This window comes from Ambystoma mexicanum, chromosome 6q (assembly GCF_040938575.1).
Source record: "Ambystoma mexicanum isolate Mex_15411 chromosome 6q, UKY_AmexF1_1, whole genome shotgun sequence".
Classification (NCBI taxonomy): Eukaryota; Metazoa; Chordata; class Amphibia; order Caudata; family Ambystomatidae; genus Ambystoma; species Ambystoma mexicanum.
This window is the reverse complement of record NC_090937.1, coordinates 304,259,637-304,280,728: the sequence shown is the minus strand read 5'-3', so window position 1 is coordinate 304,280,728 and position 21,092 is coordinate 304,259,637. Positions and strand designations below refer to the sequence as shown.

The 21,092-nt window shown below is 46.5% G+C and overlaps 1 protein-coding gene across 17 annotated transcripts in view; it reads right to left on the bottom strand.

Moving 5' to 3' along the window:
* ANKRD17 (ankyrin repeat domain 17) overlaps positions 1–21,092 on the bottom strand; it is a 2,430,147-nt gene that overhangs the window by 994,751 nt on the left and 1,414,304 nt on the right. For all 17 annotated transcript variants that reach the window (XM_069630806.1, XM_069630790.1, XM_069630801.1 and 14 more), the window contains one exon: positions 20,106–20,268. In XM_069630806.1, coding sequence (XP_069486907.1) covers positions 20,106–20,268 — 163 coding nt within the window. The remainder of the gene's footprint in view (positions 1–20,105; positions 20,269–21,092) is intronic.

Genomic DNA, 21,092 nt, shown 5'->3' with positions numbered 1-21,092 from the left:
ATATCTCACTCTCTCCAGGTTAAAAATTAAAAAGTCCTAGAGTCCAGCAAAACTGCCGGAGGTGTCTCTAAGGTGGAGAGGAACTAGCACATTTCTGAGAATGCTCCCTAACAGGTGGCTAGAGGTACCACTTGGTGAGCGGGATCTCTTGTGGTGCTGTTGCTTTTGCTTTCAAGCCCAGCACCCAAACTCCAACTTCTACTCCGCCCTTCGAATCAGATTTCAACCAAGATGGTCCCTCCTCACCTTTTTTTCTGTGGACAAAGGTAAAGAGTTTAGCCACTAGCTCCCGTAGGGTCTTTGGGTGCATGGATTGGTACGACTCGCAGTCACGGGGGGTTGTGTTCCTCCTCCAAGTAGTGCAGACAAAGTCTGTGGGGTTCGGAGACCGAAATCTCTCCGCCACAACTCTCATAGTGCTTGAAGCCCAAGTCCTCTGTGGGATTAGGTATTGTTCGGCAGAATCCTGTGCAGTTCCCTTAGGGAGCACTACAGAAGATTAAGACTACAGGTGAGAGCAATAAATCCCCTTTGGTATCAGTCTGTAACACAAAGATTTAGTTGGTAGCCGTGGCTGAGCAGTCAGACTTATCTCAAGAGGGAGATGAGCAGTATTCAGGGTTTACACAATAGGCCTACAGTACTATGGCACAAGGAAACACTGACCAAAGCTTTGCATTAAAAAGAATATATATATTTATTTCATACACTTCTAGTAAAACACATTTATCACAGTCATCAAGCAAGTTAAATTGAGTCAAAGGAAAAATATACACACTCCCAAGCTAAATTGTAGACCAAGTGAACCAGAGTGAAAACTGAGCAAAACGGCACAGTGAAAACCACACCCAAGGGATGCTCTAGAAATTTCGCACAAGGGAGGAAAAACATACGTTATTTAGAAATAGTTTCCTAGACACCCTAGCAACACTTCCCATAAGTTTGTGAACCAGTTTAAGCAAGACAGTGCATCAGTATAGGCAATACTTAAATGAAAACTGAGCAAAATGGCATTTCACAAGGTTTAAAAATGGGAAGGAAAGGGTAGTTGTAAGAAATTGGTGCACCACACAGTTCTAGATGAGAATCAATCTAAAGAAGGCAGGTCTAACAAATGTAGGCATAGTCAGTAGGCCTGTGCCAGAGCAGCGGTACAGAGCAAGGGCCCAGGAGCAAAATGTTCTTGTAGCTGCAGTCAAGTCTTTGGTTAACAAATTTGAAAAGGTGGATGCAGAAGTTGAAAAGACAATGTTAAGAGAGAGGGGCGGCCAACCCAACAGGTAGGTAAAGGATTTAAAACACCTTTGGTGCTACCGCAAAGAAAGGGCGGCCTGGGGGAACAATGTACCTTTAAATGAAGAAGTGGCTCCTGCGGTGGCGGTTGTTCCTGCAGTTTGGGTGATCCAGCAGAGGAAGAGAGGCTCTCGTCGTGGGGGAAGGTTCAAGTTACTGCACTACCCAGGGATGAAACCAGCCGCGGTGTAGCCCAACGAATAAAAGGTACGCTCCTTTAAATCGCGGACCGGGTGGACTGGTGCCTGGCTATCCGGCCTCCCGGAGTACAGGTTACGGGAGATTCGACCAAGGCAGGTCTGGGAAGGCGATTGGCAAACTGGTTGGCCCCACCAGCTCAAGGGAAGAAGGCTCTTGCAGATGAAGATCTTCTCTCGTCGTGTGGAGAAAAGTGGTGAGACGCTGCAGCAGGGCTTCACCGGTGGTTCAGTCGTTGCAGGTGTCTTTGGCTTTTCTACTTTTCGGCTTCTTAGTTCCAGTGGCGACGTCTTGCTCTTCCAGTCCTCAGGACCCTGCTTTCATGCAAAAAGATTCCCATTCATACAGCCTAGCTGTCACTCACACAGTGAAGTTGTCATCTTGGCGGGAGACCCTCCAGCCTATCAGGATCGAGAGCGACATGGGTTGCTGAGACAACCCTGTCCAGGGTCCTACTCCCCCTTCCACACAATGGACCCACCCCAGACTCAGTGGCGCTGAAGGGAGGACCTCTTGGCAGAAGCCCGCCAAAAGGACGAACAAAGGATCCCCGACCTGGGTTAGGAGTTTAGAGAAAGACATGAGAAAGAAGTTATATTAAAGTTCTGGCAAATAAAACCTACCGGAGTCAAGTTAATATTAAAATGCACCGGCAGTATGTTAGAGGCTGTCAGAAAAAGTGGTAGCCTCGAACAATGGGAAAATCCCATAGGGAAATATTTGTGGTCGAATATTTACAGTAGTAACCACTGCCATCAGCCAGAAACTTGAGAGAGGGACTGTACGTTACCCTCTCGAAAATGAACATAAGGGAAAAACTATTAACTCTTTCCAGTACTTCCATAGTAAGATGGGTTGTACTGGTTTAGTTCATAAAAATTGACTAGTAAAGTCAATTGGGACTTTACATGCCCTGGGAGACAGTAGTCCGTCCCAGGGTATGGAGTCTATGTTTGGGGGTCGCTACGACACCCCTGTGTCACTGCACTGAGGGTGCTGTGTAACACATGTGAATAAAGATGGTTCCTATGGGGTTGAGAAAATCCCATAGACATTAAACACAAAAATAGCCTAGAACACACATAGCAAAAATGCCTAAGAATGGGAAAAAGAGTCCCACTCTTAGCAGGAAAAAGAAACAAACCCTTCAAATCCAGCAAAGCTGCTGGGGGACTCTATAGGTAAGGGAAATTAGCCATAGAATGAGAATTCTCCCTAAAAGGCATGTTTCATTGAAACAAAGTAGGTAGCGAGTTCCGAACATAAACAGAGTGTGCAGAAAAAAGAAACCAAGGTAATGTGCTTGGTGCATCAATATATACTGGCCAGACGTCATGTCCGGTTCAGGAAGCAAAGATGCAATGGCCAATGCAGATCTGCGCTACACCCCCTGGCTGCAAAAATGTTTCAGAAGATCAGCTGTGCTGCAGAAAGAATATCACAAAAGGAATCTTTGAGAGGAAGGTGTCCATTAATTTAGCAGTCAGGTTAGAGAGAATAAGGACAAATTAAATACTGCACCAAACAGGTTATGAAAATGTGCACATGTACAAATTGTGGCTGAAGTATGTATCGGTTCAAAATGCATATTCCAAAACAATTTTCAACTAAAAGTTGAACATTCTGATTTGCCATTTGAACCAACTAAACCAGTTTGCTCCCTGGAAACTTAACATGTCAAATTGATATATTGCTGCAGAACCTAGTTGGGGGAGGAATGCATTTTACAGAGTCCATACTACCCTTGCATCAGGCATAAGAAACGAACGGCCAATGCAGTTGGTGGTTTAACTTCTTAGTCTGTCTCAAAACACAATGAATGTAATGTTAGTATACAAAAATAAAACAAAAGTGTACAATAAAGATATGCTTATTCCACTGGACAGGACGCCCTCCTATTAGAGCCTAGTGTCATTTAACGTGCTAAATAAAATGTTGAACTCTATGGTTTATGGACGTAGGCAAAATGTAACCTTTGAAAAATGAATAAAAAAATGTGTTTGGATTGGGTTGATGCATCTCACGTAAACAGCATTACCTCCAGGCCTTGCACATTCTTAATAATCCTACTAGTCAGGTGGGACAAGTTCCTTAGTTTACATACCCGACCGAGAGAAATGCTCTCCCCTCATGGTGACGGGTGACAAAATACTTACCAGCGCTTTCTGTAAAATGGTGCATGTCACCATAAACACACTTCATATTTGTTGCAATGCTGCCACCAAAAGGCCAGACATGCACAGTGAAACTTATTTGCCACGGTTTGCATTAAATGTCGAATACAATTTTCAAACATCCTCATATTCGCCAGCAAGGCTGAGTACCACGTAAACGGTACTCACCGTTCACAAAATGTGCTTCTCAATGCGAGTGGGCTAGTATATTTGGTTAGCCCTGACGTGTAAGCATCTCATTTGACCTACCACCATGTACTGAAAACACATGGGGGGGGGGGGGTTGGTACAAAGAAAAAGTGGAATTCTTCCAAATGGTCGAGACATTGTCCTTTAGTTCAGGTCCATGTGTGAACCCCTCATCGATCCCCCAACATTTTCTTTTCTGTGTTCTACAAGTGTCGCAGAATGGTAGGCCGAACCATAGTGAGACCGAAACCCGAGACCTCATCAGTGATTTTAGTTTAGGTACACCAACCTCGCATGCAAAGGCTCAGAATACACCCATACAGACGTCAACATGCTAGGATATAAAACATGCTGCTCCCTAGAAAGGAGACCAAATCCCTCCGCCCGGAACACTACATTTACAATTATTCTTTAATTCTACCTGAAGGAAACTCTGTAGAAAGCTGTTGGCATTTTAACTTATTATAATTTTGTCATCCTGATTGTGGTAGTGTTCTTCAAAGCTCCACATCACACAACTGACCTCAATGGCCTAAAAGAATAAACTGGCTCAGTATGTAAAGCTTCTGGTAAAAAATCCTAAACACTTTGAACACGCCACAGATGTTGGAAGCGACTGCTAGTGATCAAGTCAGTACGGCTTGACATCACATGCTCTTTTCATGCTTCAGGGCCATTTCTTCAATGCATGCTGTAATTCCTGCGGCTCTGGCACGGTTCCCTGGTACATACGACTCTGCAGTAACTAACCCTCAGAACACAAATGTTCTAGAGGGGGGAAAAGGGGTGTTAGTGCCTCTTCCAGGACCTCAGGACCTGACCAAAATTCCACCAGCTGATTGCAGCGCTGCGGTACAGTGCAGTCTAAATTCTCTGGACCAAGTAGGGCTCACCTTAGCTTACTTTAGCACCGGAAAGCTCTAGTGAATACCCTGGTGTGGGATGTACAAAACTGTGGGTAAATCCAGTGTAAAAATGTCTTCCTTGCAGGAACATCTTTCCTTGTCCTCTGACACGGAGCGCACCGGAGGCTGAGTGCACTCAACAACAGTGGGAGGCAGGTGCGGCAGAGTCGTAAGGAGGTGAGACTATTACAGCATAATCTAGCCCACAATGTACAATTGACAGAGCAGAAGATGGGTAATTTATCGCACCCCCAATATCCAATGCATATCTGAGAATCTGGCTAAATCTATTTTTCTCGATATCTCAGCATCAGCTAAAATGGCATCACGCTTTACGAAAAATATTGTTGACTATTTTGGTTACATTTCTGAAGCCCCCAATAGCTCCTACATATATGCTCCGCCCCATAAAACAGTATTGGAAACTCTGGAAAATTCAGATGTTATTGTGGCAAGCACCTATTCAACTTGTGATCTGGCTAGGGTTGTTGATCCAGACCCCACGGCCTTGATACCTTCCTGTGGCGAGGAGTTATAGTTCATAAGTAAAGCCCAATCGGATTTCTCACCTTCAAATACTCCTGCAAAACTAAAATAATAATTAGGAGATTTGCATTAGGACAATTACACTATCCCCTCGCCATCAGCATCCAAACATACTTATATGAAAAATGTAATTCCAGGAGATATAACAAACCTGGGCCCCACTTCTATCTCTCCACTCAACCTGGTTCTTACATCTATGATAAATCTCTACGAAAATATTAGAATCGAAGCAAAACAGCATACCAAAAATCTGTCTACTATACAGGCTAGCCTAGATTCTCTTACTTGGACAAGAATTGTGGATTTCCGCAACCAAGACTAATTCCAACAAAACTGTAGTTGGTAGAAACTCGTTTCCCACTGTATCTCCCCTAAATACCTGTCTCACTTTAATAGCTCTGAAACAATGGTTGTAATAAGATTCAGAAGCTACTATAGAGGACCTGAGAATTGATACCTGCACCTCATTCCACTGAGCAGTCATCTATTTCTAAGGGTAATGGAGTGCGAAATGGGAAGGAAAAAAAATGGAAAGAGACCCCCAAACGTTTTCAAGATCTCTAATGAATGAAGCAGCCTGGGGATCAGTTGTGTATGCACACAGTTAAATTACAAAAAAAAGCAAAAAAAGTGCAAGAAGAAAAGTAAAAACTAAAATCAAGGTATATATGAACAGAACTGATTCCTTCTACCCCTTAGGTGGAAATAGATTCTCAATGGACCAAACGTTTGTCTAAGTGAACCAACCAACCACCTCTGATATATGGAACAAGGTAGGCGTGGGACCGTCTTTAAATTAGAGTATTTCTCTTCCTAGTCTGAGCGACATAAATCCAAAAAGAGTTGTAACTCCAGATTCATTTTAAAAAATTCACCAAGGAAATAAACTTGCTATGTTGGCACAATTAAAGAAACTTCACATTTTGGAGGAACTCATTACAGATGGGATAGTCTCATTAAATGAGTCATGTTTCCGCCATCCAAACTACAAGATTCCAAAGGGGGCCGACATTGGGGTGAAATGTTCATCCTTCAACTCTAAATCAGTGTTGTAAAATAACTAGGATTTCTGCACCAAAACTAACTGTTGAATACATACTATAGGACAGTTACAGCCAAGTACTTAATCGATCCAACATCCTTGATTTAGTGTAACAAAACTGAGATCAATTACCTTGCAAGATATAACCTTGGTTGAGTTTCTGGGGACAATCACTTGGACTACTTGTCACTTGAAATGCCTTCATATGTCATAAGAGACATGTTACTCTCTGAAATAGACAGCTTTAGGATGATGTAGCGCCCTAATTGGGGGCACTCTGTGAATGTCTATGATGCATACAAATGGACATCAAGATTGCTGGCCTCTTAGGACTGGAGGAATTTAGAGACACATGTACCCGTGCTCTAGGAACAAGCGGCAACAGTGGTATTATTAATATTTCCAACTGTCTTGGGGAAACCAGGGGAATGGATCTGGCTCACAGCAGGCCCCAATAGATGCCGCTAAACAGAAACATGTAGACACCATCAGTCTTTAACACAGAGAATAGTTTGAACGTGCCATTATGGAATTCTAGAAGGCATAGGCACCTCTGCTTTAATTTGGATCTCTGCAAACTACTAGGGAACTATAATGTTACACTCCAAGAAACTCGGCTCCTAGTTCATTATTTACATTGATGGGTTCCAAGTTTTCAATCAATCAAATAGCTGTTAAGGGATCCCTGGGCTGACCACCCGGAAGTCTCTTGATTGCAATTAAAAATTCTATAGGAGCTAGGGTTGGCAGAATATGGGACTGCTATCAGCACATACTGGTCATTGAATTTAAATGATCACAATATGTTATCTGCTGATTTTATACCTTAAAATGAAAATCACAGAGTCAATGGAAACAAATGATTTAGTTATTTATACTGCAGGCAATTATATTAAGAAAATGAATAACATACATACATTGAATAACCATACGATAAGAACTGTTGATGGTTTTAATATTGATGAGAAAATGAGCCTTTTCACCACGTTCAATTAATGTATTTTTAAAAAGAGAATTTAGGTTTATTCAAGTGAAAAATAAGCGAGGTAAATGCGCTCATGTACATTTCTTCGATAATAAAGTAATGGCTATGAAAAAAGAGCTGTGGAGGGTGCTATGAGCCATTAAACCTAGTGCTATCAACAACATCTCTAAGGTTAGAAAGTCTAACGCCTGTAAACAAAAGTATAAAAACGTGCTTCTACAGTATAAACATCATATGTTGCAGAGAGGCTCCGACTGCATGCTGAAATTTAGTCCAAACAGGAGTGTAATTTCTGGTAAACTATTAATAATACGCTCCACACAGTTAGAATTGCAAACAAATACGAAGACTGAAGAGGCATTGGTCCAACATTTTCTTAAGCTCTATTCATGTGGGACTTACAGGAACACTTACTTACCCTGTGTGCCAGTTACATCTAATGACTGAGCCCTGAATTTTGACTCGGACGTTAATGTCCACATAATGTAGAGAATCAGTAATTCACAGGCCAGAGGCCCAAAAAGTCCATCTAATTCCATGCTAAAAAATGACCCACCATTGTGGGCATCTATTTTGTAAACTCTATTCAATAATATCATTCATGTAGGCAAAAATCATGGACTCGTGGAAGCTCTCTTTTTAGTCCCCATCTTCAAAAGAGGGAACGGTCTGGGCCCATTCAACTCTCGGCCTACTACCTTGTTAGATCCTGAAAGGAAAATCTTTTCGGCATCAACTCTCAAAGAAATAGAAGCCTGGGCCATTAAGACAGGCCATATTTCAAGGTATCAATCAGGCTTTCGTAAAGGGTTGGGCTGAACGTTGTAATAGTAAATATACCACAGGCTATGTCCAAAAGGTTCCAAGCCTTTTGTTGTGATTTACTGACTTTTCTCAGGCTTATGATAACAGAGAAAGGTTGTGGCAGAAATTGTCTTGGAGGTCTTCCTGAAAATATATAGAATATTTTGATCCATCTTCATAAAGAAATATATATACAAGTATGACTTGCTCTGGGGGGCGTGGCTAGATTGCCATGTAGGAGGACGGGAGGCTCCGCAGGTCCCAGGGATCCGTTCAACATCCTGAGAAAACCTGCCTTCCACACCGCAGAAAATCTACTTGAAAGACAGGCATATGCATGGGAACACTAATGGCACGCAATGCGCACAAAAGGAACTGAATCCGACCTCCACGGCAGAAGCGGTCCCGTGGGCAGAGGAAATCACAGACCCAACGGCCAACCATTAAAATGGCCGCCTCGCCATAGAACAAAGGAATCGGATGCCGAGTGCCGTGGCACCATCGCGTAAGAGCCCTGCAGGAGGAGTCTGCGAACCTGGCATCAGTGAAACACTAAAAAAAACAGGACAATCCGGTGCAGAGCAGGAAAAGCATGCCTGCCGCGGGTGTAAGCCGACTTTAGTTCGTAAGGAGCGCAACCGGGCACAGAGACGTCGCGAGTGCCACAGAACGAAGGGACAAACAGGCATGGAGCAGCGATCCCATCGGAGATAGGCGCGCACCAGTGCCAGGCTTGGGCAGCTCCTCTGATTCACCTCAAGCAAGGAAGAGCCAAGCGGGACCCAGACAAACTGCCTGTGCCAGAAAGCCGCATGCACCGGGACGCTCAACACAGTGCCCCAAGCCCCGGACTGCACCAACATCGAGGCTTGCAATAAAGCCCCCCCTGGGGCCCATCCGCGGCGCATGCCCAATGCAGGGAGCGAGAAAACATGGAGCGTGATACAGCACCCAGAGCGGGCGGAACGAAGAAGGCACACAGGAGGTCAGCCCCCACTGTACCAGGCCGGTAGCGCTCCCACGGGGACACAGGGAGGACACTCGAGGCAAGTTACAACATTCTGCCACAATAGGCGGACATCTGCAACTGGGCCACTCTCACTGATCTCGGTCCCTGGCCCAGCCACTCTCCCCTTGCACTGCCTCCCTTTGCAACCCCTGCACTGCGGAACTGTCTCTGTATCCCTACAGCCTCCCTTCCCAACACTTGTCGGCACTTACCCTGCACTTGCCACCAGCTGGCCCTTATTATTTATCCTGTTATTCTACTACCCCTGTACTGCACTTTCCCCTCTCCCTTTCCCCTTGCACTTTCCCTTCCCCTCTGCCCATGCACTTGCGCGATCTGAATGACACCGGGCCTAGTAAGATCGTTGTACGTCTTCCCTTTGTCCCCCCTCCCTGCCTCGTCGCGCCTTGAAACACTTGTGTATAGGCACGTTACAAATGCCATATCATATCATAAGCAGACCTCATAAGCAGACCTCCCTGTGGGATAGAAGCCCGCACGAGAGCAGAGTGCTTATAAGGCACGGCAACGCAGGCATCTTGGCCGCGGGCACGGGAAACCTGGGCCGCACTGTAGCCCAATTGGACCAAGAAGCAAGGGAGACACACGTGCTACATATGACCGCGCACAAGCCACAACTGGGCAGAATTGGAATCCAGGTGAGGGGCTGGTTGAAGTACCTGAGGATGGACCATCAAACTGAAATCAAGTGACCCAAAAGACATAGGCCCACCTCGGAAGGCAGGCGAAGGGGAAGCCCCGCCGAAACATAACGCAGCACACCTGCTGCACCGTATTAAGGCACCCCCCCCACTGGAACCCCGCCAGACAAGCCACCAGCCAAGCATAGGGAGGTGGCGCAGGAATGCACAAACAAGCTGAGGTGCCCATTGAGGAGGGTACAATTTAGTCGGACTGATCCAGGTAGCAATATAAGGAACCAGCCCAAAATAGACCTTCATCCAGGGAGTGAGATTTGGAGCCAGAGCACCTGTATGCGACAGTGGACTGCCCCCACATATTGAGCCAAGCGTCCGACAGAAGCAGAAATCCGCAATACTGCGAGCCCGGGTCCCACTCAGCCGGAATGGCATCCAAGCAGTCTAAGACTAAGGGGAAACAGTCCACGATGGAAGACTTCACGAAAACCACACAATCATCGGAGGGAGCCAGGAGCAAAGACAGAAGTGCCCTGGGGGACGCCTCCCCAGCTCGGGGTGACCAGCAGATCCTAGAAGCCATTGCAGACTTAAAAGTGGCGTGGGAAACGAAACTGGAGGCCGCCATGACCACCCCAAAAGTGGCGCTGGAATCCAAAATTGACGCAGTGCAAATAGACCTGAACCTCCCGAGACAGATGTAAGAGCAATAGCGGAGCGCAGAGGCGAATTGGAAAAAGAAGTGAAGACCAACACAGCAGCCTGCGCGTCGCACTCCTCAGAGATCCACACCCTACGTCAACAGGTCGGCAATTTGGAAAACAGAGCCGAGGAAGCCAAAGGACGGGCACGCAGAAATAATGTACGTGTCGTGGGGCTTCCGGAGGGAGAAGAGGGCTCAAACCGCACAGAGTATATTGAATCCATGTTGCTGCAAGAAATAAAGGGGGAACACTAACCCAGGGATTTGCAGTGGAAAGAGCGCAAAGGGCCCTGTCCAGGAGTCCCCCCCCCCCCCCCCCCCCGAGACCAATCATAGCCAAAATATTAAATTACAGGGAAAGGATCCTGAAATACTTTCGAAAAGGAGGCACGATCCAAAGGTCATCCGCATCAATCACTGCATACCCGAACTATACACTCCAGGTGCAACGACGGCGACTCAACTTCGGAACAGTAAAGAGGAGGCTGCGCGAGGCGGACCACAGATACATGGTAATGTACCCGGGGAGGCTGAAGGTGTTCCACAGGAACAGAACATTCGTTTTTGACAACCTGGAGGAGGCAACGGAGTGGCTGGACGCACAAAATTGCCCGGAGGGGAAGAGCGACCAGAAGGAGATCGGCACGAAGAAATGACACAGTCTCTCCAGAGGCCGAGGTGCTGTATAACCTGTGAATGAGGGACTTGAATATAGTCTTGTTATGCAAAGGTGAGCTGGTAAAATGCGGCATATAACAGGGAGAAACAGAGCATCCAAACTCGCACCCCATTAGATAGGTTAGTTGAGTTACAACTCACACCCCCCATTAGATAGGTTAGTTGAGTTACCAGTAGTGCGGTAACCCCCTGCTGGGTCCCTAGTGCTGGCTTAGCCAGACAGGACCAAATGCGGGATCGCCTGAGATCCAGGGATGGAGTTGGGCAACAGTTGGGGTTGGAACGGGAGGAGGGAGGGGGTGAGTTGAGGGGTTTGCAGTGGTAGTTATGAAACGAGCTTGCAACTACGCGCTTCTGTGCATGACCCACGCCAAGTATTCTCGGGGTGAAGGATGTGGAAGGAGGGAGGATGGAACATAATGGATAATGGGTGACCTTAAAATACTTACCTGGAACGTCAGGGGACTCAACAGCTACCTGAAGAGAAATAAGGTAATGATGTACTTGAGAAGGCAAAAGGTAGACATAGCCTTATTGCAAGAAACCCACCTCAATATGGAGAAACAAGAGGTAGTTAAGAAAAAGTGGAGAGGGACCACCATAGGAGCAACATATTCGGCATATGCCAGGGGGGTAATTATTTGGGTAGCACCACATGTGCCTTTCCAGATACTACAGACTTTGGTGGGGCCGGATGGGAGGATGGCAGTGATCCGGGGGCTGCTAGAGAACAGAGAACTAAGCATTATAAATACATATGCCCCCAACCAAGACACAGTGGCCTACTATAGGACATTATATAGCAAGATCAGCCCCCTCATGGGAGGTGCGATCAAATTGGGGGGGGGGGGGACTTCAACTTTACGCTAGACCGCAAAATGGACAGATCAGACACAAAACTAGATAAGGCCACCCCGGCAGCAAAAATGTTACAGGCCCTGCTAAGGGACTTCGGGCTGGAGGACATCTGGAGGCGACAGCACCCAAATGATAAGCACTACTCCCATTATGCGGTCCCACACAACCTGTACACGATATTGGATTACATGTTCGCCACCCCGGAAATGGCTGGGGAAGTGGCGGGTTCCGAATATAAAGTGAGAATATTATCGGACCATTCCCCCCTGGTTTTGGTGTGGCGACACCAGCCCTCCAGGGCTAGGATCCCAACATGGAGGCTGAGGGCCGAGGCACTGAAGGACACTACATTTCGGGAGGACCTACGGGAGGAGATAACGGTACTTGGAGACTAATACTGGAAGCGTGGAGTCAGCGAGAACTCTGTGGGAGGCATTTAAGGTAGTAATAAGGGGGGCGGCCATATCCAAATCTAGAGGGCTCCAAGGGGGCATAGAGAGAGAACTGCAGGAGACAGAAAAGAAACTAGAAGCAATAATGAAAAGAGAAGGCACCTCACAGGAGGATACTGAACGCGTGAGCCAACTCCAACAGGCTTGTGGCGGGCTCTGGGATTGGTTATGCAACCTGAAATTTAAAAAATACTTTGAAAGGCAACATGCAGGGGGGGGGGGGGGGGGACAAACCAGGAAGGCTGCTGGCGTGGCTATATAAGAACAAGACACCACGATCAGCAATCAGAGAGATAACGGGAGAAGCAGAACAAGTTTGGAACACCCAGGAGACAGTGAACAAGAGATTCCTCAGATTTTATGAACATCTCTATGCAGATGTGGGAGAGACAGCAAAGCAAGAGATTCAGGAGACGCTAGAGGACATAGGATTACCCAAATTAAGTGTGGAAGTCAGGGAGAACCTAGAAACCCCAGTCACGATAGAGGAATTAGAAACAGTGGTAATGCATCTCCCCACAAGCAAGGCCCCAGGCACAGATGGGCTCCCCAGCAAATTTTATAAAACGTACAGACAAGAAGTACTCCCCCCCACCCCCCCCGCTACTGGCAATGCTAAATGAGGCCTTTGAGAAAGGGAGACTGCCGAAATCCTTGAGAGGCGCGATAATCATCCTGCTCCTTAAACCCGACAAGCCTAGCACAGACTGTGGATCGTACAGACCATTATCTATGTTAAACCAAGACAGTAAGATCCTCACATCTGTGCTGGCAAACAGACTTAAGCGGTTAATAAATAAACTCATACACCCTGATCAAACCGGATATGTCCCAGGTAGAAGTATATCTGATAACCACAGGAGGATCCACCATATCATAGAGCAGACGGAGGGCGACCCAAATGAAATAGCTGTAGCCTCGTTAGATGCAGTTAAAGCCTTCGACTCGGTCAGGTGGCCGTGGTTGATGGCAGCCCTAAAAGAATACCGGATGGGACCTGGGTACCTGCGGTGGGTGAAAATGTTGTATAGCTCCCTGATAGCCAGGGTAAAAACGCGAGCAATAATCTCAGAAGAAAAGCAACTAAGAAGAGGCACGAGACAGCGTCCCCGATGCTGTATATCCTCGCATTAGAACCGCTGGCAATCTACCTGAGGCAGCAATACAGATAAATAGGGGTCCGCACTAAAGGGGGACCGCATTTGATATTGTATGCGGATGATATGCTGCTAGATGATCCTCTCGGGAATAGAGGTGAATCCTAAAAAATTGTGCATGTTCCCCCTGGGTAGGTATAGAGGAATCCCACAAGAAAACTTACCCACCTTGCAGATAGTCTGGCAGACCAAAACATTTAGATACCTGGGAATCAACATATATCACACGGTTGCAGATGAGCACAAGCATAACACGCAGAGCGCAGTGGAAGGTATCAAGAGCAGCATGGGGGTTCTGGGCAAAGCTCCCCCTGGCCATGGTGGGAAGGGCGGCCTTGCTCAAGATGGTGGTCCTGCCCAGGCTACTACACCAGTTTGTAAATATCCCACATATGGTGCCCAAGCGCTTTTTCACTAATCTCCAGAGCCTATGTAGAGGTTTCCTGTGGCACAACTCTAGAAACAGGGTGGCCCTATGGAAATTACAGAATCCGTACGACAGAGGGGGGATAAACTTGCCGAACTTCGAGATGTACCACCTGGCGGTGCAGTTACAATATGTCGCTAGGTGGCTATCAGAAGACGAGACAGCAGAATCTAGGTTGCTGAGGGAATAAAGCAAGTCATATTTCCTAAAGGAACTAATGTGGCTACCCAAATCTGAGATGCATGGGAGACCGAGACTGCTGGCACTGGGCTGGAAGATTGGAACAAAGCGTGCTGAGCCATGGGAAACTCGGCCCCATGCTCCCCACAGGCGCCACTAGTGGCGCTATGCGGGATAGATGAGCAACTAAGGAAAGGAATCCGTAAATACAGGGAGCCGGTAGGCCTAGCGACCCTAGGTGACGTCTGGCAAGAAGGGGATGCACTGGACTTCCAAACGCTAGTGGATGAAACCGGGATACACGAGCGGCAACTTATTACATATAAAAGAACAGTCAGAACAGTCAAACGGGTGAAGGAAACATGGTCCGAGATAACTCTAGCAGAGCAACCGGACACAGCCATAGAAACAATGTACAACATTTCGGAGGGTGGGCATCAAATATCCCGGATTTATGAACTGCTGTTGTCTAGAGTGGGAAAGGAGCTGCACCAACTGAGACGAGACTGGGAGGAGGAAGCGGGAGAAACCATGCAGGACAGGCAATGGGAAAGAGCTCCGAGATATAAGAAGGTGTCCAGGAATGCGAGGCTGCAACAGATCCAGCTATATATCACACACAGAGCATATATTACCCCCCGAAAGATTGCCAAATTCGGTAATATAGTACCACAAAAATGCCCCAAGAGTGGAGAAGTAAAGGCAGGGATGATCCTTATGTTCTGGGCTTGCCCAGAGGTTGGGAAATTCTGGGAGGAAATCAGGCTATGGTCATCCGAAAAAGGAATTAAATTAGAGGTGGAATCCATGTGGGCATGCATGCTGGGGGGAGTTATCAGACCACGGAACCTGAAACACGTATGTAAACTTAAGGACCTAGCCTACATTCTGGCCAAAAGGAGAATTGCCACGAGCTGGAAATTCCCCCATAGACCTAGACTAGAGACATGGTGCAATGATCTCTTAAAATGGGCAGACACCGAAACGGTGGTGTGGTATGAGGCAGCCAATAGAGGGGAGGATGAGGGCGTCGGGCCTATGATAGCATGGAGGAAAATGGTGGCCGCATTGCCCGGGTCCACCCATGTCAACTCCAGTGATAATGATATGCCCGAGAACGACGAAAGAAATCAACCTCAGGAGGAGGGAGCCAGAGGAACAGCAGGGGGAGCTCGAGTTTAAGGGTAGGGGGGGGGGGTGGGGGAGACATTGAAAAGTAACATACAATCTATGCTAAGAAACCTGTGACGAAAATGTCGGGTGTGATGGTTATGTTTTGTTTGTTGTAAAAAGCAATAAAAATTATTTAAACAAAATAAAAATAAAAAAAAGTACAACTTGCTCTTGAGGGAAATCTGTCTGGGAAAATACCTACGTGAAGGGTGATTGAAGCAGGCAAGCATTCTTGCCCCAAGTCTATTTACCATCTACATATCTGATTCGGGTAATGCTTTGGAGAACTATTCCCTAGGTTCGCCCCGTTTGGGCGACAGTCGACGTAAATAGCTGGCTTATGCTGATGACACCCTCGTTTTCGATCATACGCAGATCAGCTTGCAGAGGATATCAGCACTCCAAAAATATTCACTTGAGAATGGCCTATAGTTTAATTAAGGGAAAACTAAAGTCATGAAGTTCTCTTCAACCAAGGCTGGTGTGGGTCTACTGGGTACTTGGATAAAATGGCCCTTGCCTCCACAGATCAGTATATGTATCTAGGCACATTGATTTGTAATAGACTGAACAAATTAGCTGGAATCGCAGCAGTAAGATTAAAAGCTGACAGTTTTATCACTAAAATGAAAAACATCAACTCTAAAAATACGGAAGGCAGTCATTGCTTCCTGTGATCAAATATTATAAAATGAAGGTGGTGCCCAAAATCATTTATGGCATGGAAACCCTGTTACCACAGGAATGTGAAAAGATTGACCCTATTGAAGCAAGATTATAGCAAAAAAGTCCTTTATTTGGATAACTGAGTTCTGTTGCTGGTGGTGCGTTTCTAGTTGCTCCAGGAGCCAATTGCACTCAAACTCAGTTAACACACTACCCATCTCTTGTGAAACACCGCCTCTGGGAGCTAGATTAGTTAAGAACTTGTTCGGCCTTAAATAGTTCTAAGTTGTATAAGGATATTACAGGCAAACATAAAAAACATGGAACTATAACCATGGACTTAAGTACATTCCCTAATGCAAAGCTAAGGTCACCATTTATCTGTTTGTCGCTTAAATCATATATTGACTAGGGAAGTCCACAATATCCGTGATAAATCAGAGTGCCAGTTATCAGCCTGCCGATTTTGTAAGAAAGAAGGAGAACTTGAGGCACTTAATGATTTGCCCAGCTTTCTGCGAGGTTCAGAACTAATTTTTAGGGGAATGTGCATCTGACAGGTTTTGTATTAAAACTGATAATTTATGCCATTGTTGCTTTGCTGGCACATCCTCTGTGCATTAGGATACTTAGATTCTTACGATTTTCAGGCCTCACTGAATGGGAAGATGAAACTTTAATTTGTTGCACTGATGAAATTGAAGGTATTCTAACTCAACCCGTAAAGTTGTATACCCTCTTCTTCCCTCACATATGAAGAATTTAGAGAAGTCTTAAACTATTTATTGTGTAATATAATAGATACTAGTGTTGCGTGAAAGGATGAATTTGTAAGTTTTATGTGAACATGTAATTGTAATATTTTGTATTGAGTTAAATCTCATGTATTTGTACAGTTTTTACGTATTATTTACTCTTTTTTATGAAAGGTTTCTTGAAATAATACCAAATTACAATTAAAAAAAATCTGACCAGCCTTTTCAAGGATGCCTAATGGCAGCTCCAATAGTCATGGGACTGTTCACATGACCTTATATATATATTTTTTTTTAAATATGTTTATTTTAAACCAAGGCAGGACAATTTACATATCACATTGCATAAGGATTTCACACTGATAATTCATTTTCGCTCGAATTCTCCCTCCCTCTTCTTCTGCCACCCCGTCACTAATTTCGCTCTGTTTCCGGAGCGGGGGAAGACCCCCGGGGTCAGGACCCCCAGCAGGACCGTTTCGGGCTCAAAGGGGAGAGACATCCCCGTAATTTATTCGATCGTCGCCAGCCACTGTTCCCAGAATCGTTGGATCTTTGGGCAAGCCCATCACATGTGGAAAAAAGAGCCAGGCTGGGAGCACCCCCTCCAGCAAGAAGGGTCTACACGCGGGTTCAAGTGGTGTAATCTAAGGGGGTGGGGGTAGTACCATAGTAGCATCAGCTTATATGCGCATTCCTTGTTGGCCACACAAGTAGATGAGGAATGGGTGCGGGTCCAGATGTCTACCCAGGATTGGTCATCGATCGGGTGACCCAGGTCGGCCTCCCATTGGGCCATGCATTGCATTCTTGCGCTTAGGAAATCCCCCAAGAAGCGTCTGTACAAGGTTGCAATCCTACTCCGGGATGGCAGGTCCTTCAGCGTTAGTTCCAGGGGGGGCGAGGGGGCAGACGGCCGCCCGGAGGGTCTGGGGGTGTGAGCACCAGTGCCGGAGTTGGCAGTACGTAAATCTATCCCTTTCCTGTAGCTGAAACATCGCCTTACATTGTTCAAAGGTGCGTGGCGTGTTTCTGGCATATAGCTGCGCCAGGGTCTCGAGGCCTCCGTCGATCCAGTTCTGGAAGTTTCGGGGGTTCGATCCCTGCAAAAAGTTTGGGTTGTGGAAAATGGGGGAGAGTGGGCTTTGTCCCCTTGGGATTCCTTTTTGTTTTAGGGCCCAGTCCCATGAGCTCAGGGTATGTTTGGTGGTTAGCAGAAGCGTCTTCCAGTGTTCTCTCATGGGGGCTGGATGTGTGGGAGGAATCACAGGGGGAGCGGCAGCTGGGCTTGCTCTAGTTCCTCCCATCTAGGGCGGTCCATAACGATCTGCCAAGCATGGATGTGCGCTAGCTGTGCTGTACCCTATAGGCCCGAAGATCGGGGACCCCCATGCCCCCCAGTCTAGGGTTGCCAAGCAGGGTTTTGTGGGGGATCCTGGCTTTCTTGCATCTCCAAATAAACATCAGCATTTTCTTCTGCAGATCCTAGAGAGCCAGCCTTGGAACGGCCACTGCAAGGGAGGAGCAGGCATAGAGAAATCGCGGAAGCAGGTTCATTTTTGCGGCAGTGACCCGCCCCATTGAAGAGATTTCCTGGGTGAATAAGCGCCTCAGGTCTCCCTCCAATTCACTGAATAATCTGGGGAAATTGGCCAGATATGTGTCCTTTGGGTCTGCTGGGCTATGGACTCCGAAGTAAGATATCGCTTGTTTCTTCCAACTGATCGGGCATAGCCTGGTTAATGCCTCTTGTTCTTCCTGGTGGAAGCCAATGCCCAGGCCCACTGACTTAGAGAAATTAACAGCAAAGCCAGTGACCCTTCCGAAGTTGGCTATTTCCGCCAGGGCGCGTTTAGCTGAGGAATTGGGATCTGAGAGCATCAGAAGAACATTGTCGGCGTACAATGCAATTTTGTGTTGAGATGACCCTACTTGGGGACCCTTAATGAGCTCATTCCGTGTAACTCTTTGGGCAAACGGCTCCATTGTTAGTGCGAAGAGAAGAGGAGAGGAGATAGAGGGCAGCCCTGTCTTGTCCCGCAGGTCATGGGTATCGGGGATGATAAGGAGCCATTGATCCTCATGAGGGTCTTGGGGGATGTGTAGTTGGCCATTAGCATCAATTGGAAGGTTGGGCCAAAGCCAAAGGCCCTCAGGGCAAGCTTCATGAATGATCAGTCTACTCTGTCGAAGGCTTTGGTGGCATCTAGGGCCATCAGTGCGAGTCCCTGGGCGGTGCGGCGGGCGATATCTACCAAGTTCAGGGTTCTTCGGATGTTGTCCCCTGCCACTCTGTTCAGGATAAAGCCCGTTTGGTCAGAATGGATTAGGGTCGGGAGGACGTGCGACAGCAGGTTGGCCAGAATCTCAGATTAGAGGCTAGCGTCTATGTTCAGCAGGGCAATTGGCCTGTACGAGGCTGTCTCTCTCGGGTCCTTCCCGGGCTTAGGGAGGAGGATGGTTGTGGACTCCTGCATTGATGGAGTCACCGATCCAGTTTCCTTGAATGAGTTAAAGAGTGTTACCATAGGGTGGGGGGGGGGGGATCAGCTGGGATTTAAATATCTTGTAGAATCTCGGGGAGAAGCCGTCTGGGCCTGGGGCCGGAATTTTGAGGGCTTTAATGGCTTCATCGACCTCCTTGTCCGTGATTGGAGCTTCTTGGATCTCCCTCGTTGCAGTGGGCAAGTGCGGCAGGGCCGCCCCCGTAGGTATTCCTCCCGTTTGGATTGGTCCCGTGGCGGAGCAGTCATCACTTGAGTTAGGTGATCCACTGCCAACCGCTGTTTCTCGGATTCAGAGTAGTGCATCCTATGACCTTATAATCTTAAAAACAAGGTGAACCTTCTGTAACAAACCATTAGATGACAGCATAACATGTGAATCAAACAGATTTACAAGATGCAAAAAAAGAAAGCTCAACCACGCAACAATCATAACTATGCAGACAGTCAGACACTGCAGCCTTTTTGAACAGACAGATAAATGTGCTACTGTTAACACTCAAGCAAGTGCTAAAGTTTCATTCAATGGTTGCTGAGATCATGTAATTTAATCCATCAGTCAAACTAACACTTACCTGCAAATATGCGAAAATATACACCATCCCCAATTAAACCCCTTAGGTATGCATACTGCTGAAGAACTCCTAACATGAAAAATACCCCCATTGGCATCAAAACAGCATATATGTTATCAATATACAATATAAATACGTTAACAAAATGTTAAATGATCAAAGTCTAATCGCACCTTTCTAAAGGCAGCCATGAGAGGAGTTATTTTTCGATTATCTGCCGCATCCACATCAGCTCCTGCTTGCACCAGTAACTGGACAACATCCAGGTGTCCACCATTAGCAGCTAGCCAAAGAGGGGTATTTCCTTTCTTATTGCGTACATCAATATGAGCTCCCCTGAGACAGAAAAAAGTTTTCAGGTGAATAATGTGAATGTCCACACCCAAACGTTATGATAGTTTGATCAAAGTACACAAACATTAAGGAAAGCTATTTGAGGTAACAAAATCATTATTTAAACAGGGATTTTAAATTGCCTGATGCTTTGCACACCAGAAGAATAAAACAAATGCCAGTCTTGGGATGGAACCCATTACATTAAGTCAAATGTAAGAAATATATTATTGCAAAGATAACTTTTCCTAGTCTGACAAGGTGATCAGACACAAGACAAACCCAATACGTTTTCATTAGAAAAAAATCTGTTTTCAAATACAATTGCGCTATTAGTCTAGGTGGGGGTCCCTGTGCACATTTCCCTCAACCTTCGAGGGCGCTCGTAACTCCCTAGCCAGTCTCCCTCCTCCAAACATGTTGTATTGCAGTGCCAATTCACTAGAGCCAGGGTACCCCTGTCTGGGCTATCCCTGTTCGAGAAAGTTCAGACTCCCTCAAGGATTTCCAAAGTGACCCAAATGTGAAATATCTTTGTCCTGGTGCACTTCTCCAGACGAGTCTCTTATCCTTTTCTTCACTCCCCTCACCTCTCTTCTCCACCATCTGTTTGTGTGCCCCCTCTGCAAACTCCATCTTGTGGTCTTCTCTTTCTCTGCCCTGTGTCCTAGTCTTCCACTCTCGCTTTCACTCTCCCATCTCCACCCCCCAACTCCCTCCTCATCTCTCCCCTCTCTCTGACTCTTGGCCTTATCTCGCTCTCTCTCCGCTCCTCAGCTCCCTCCTGATCCTATCCACTTCTCTCCAAATCTCATCCCCCCCAAAAC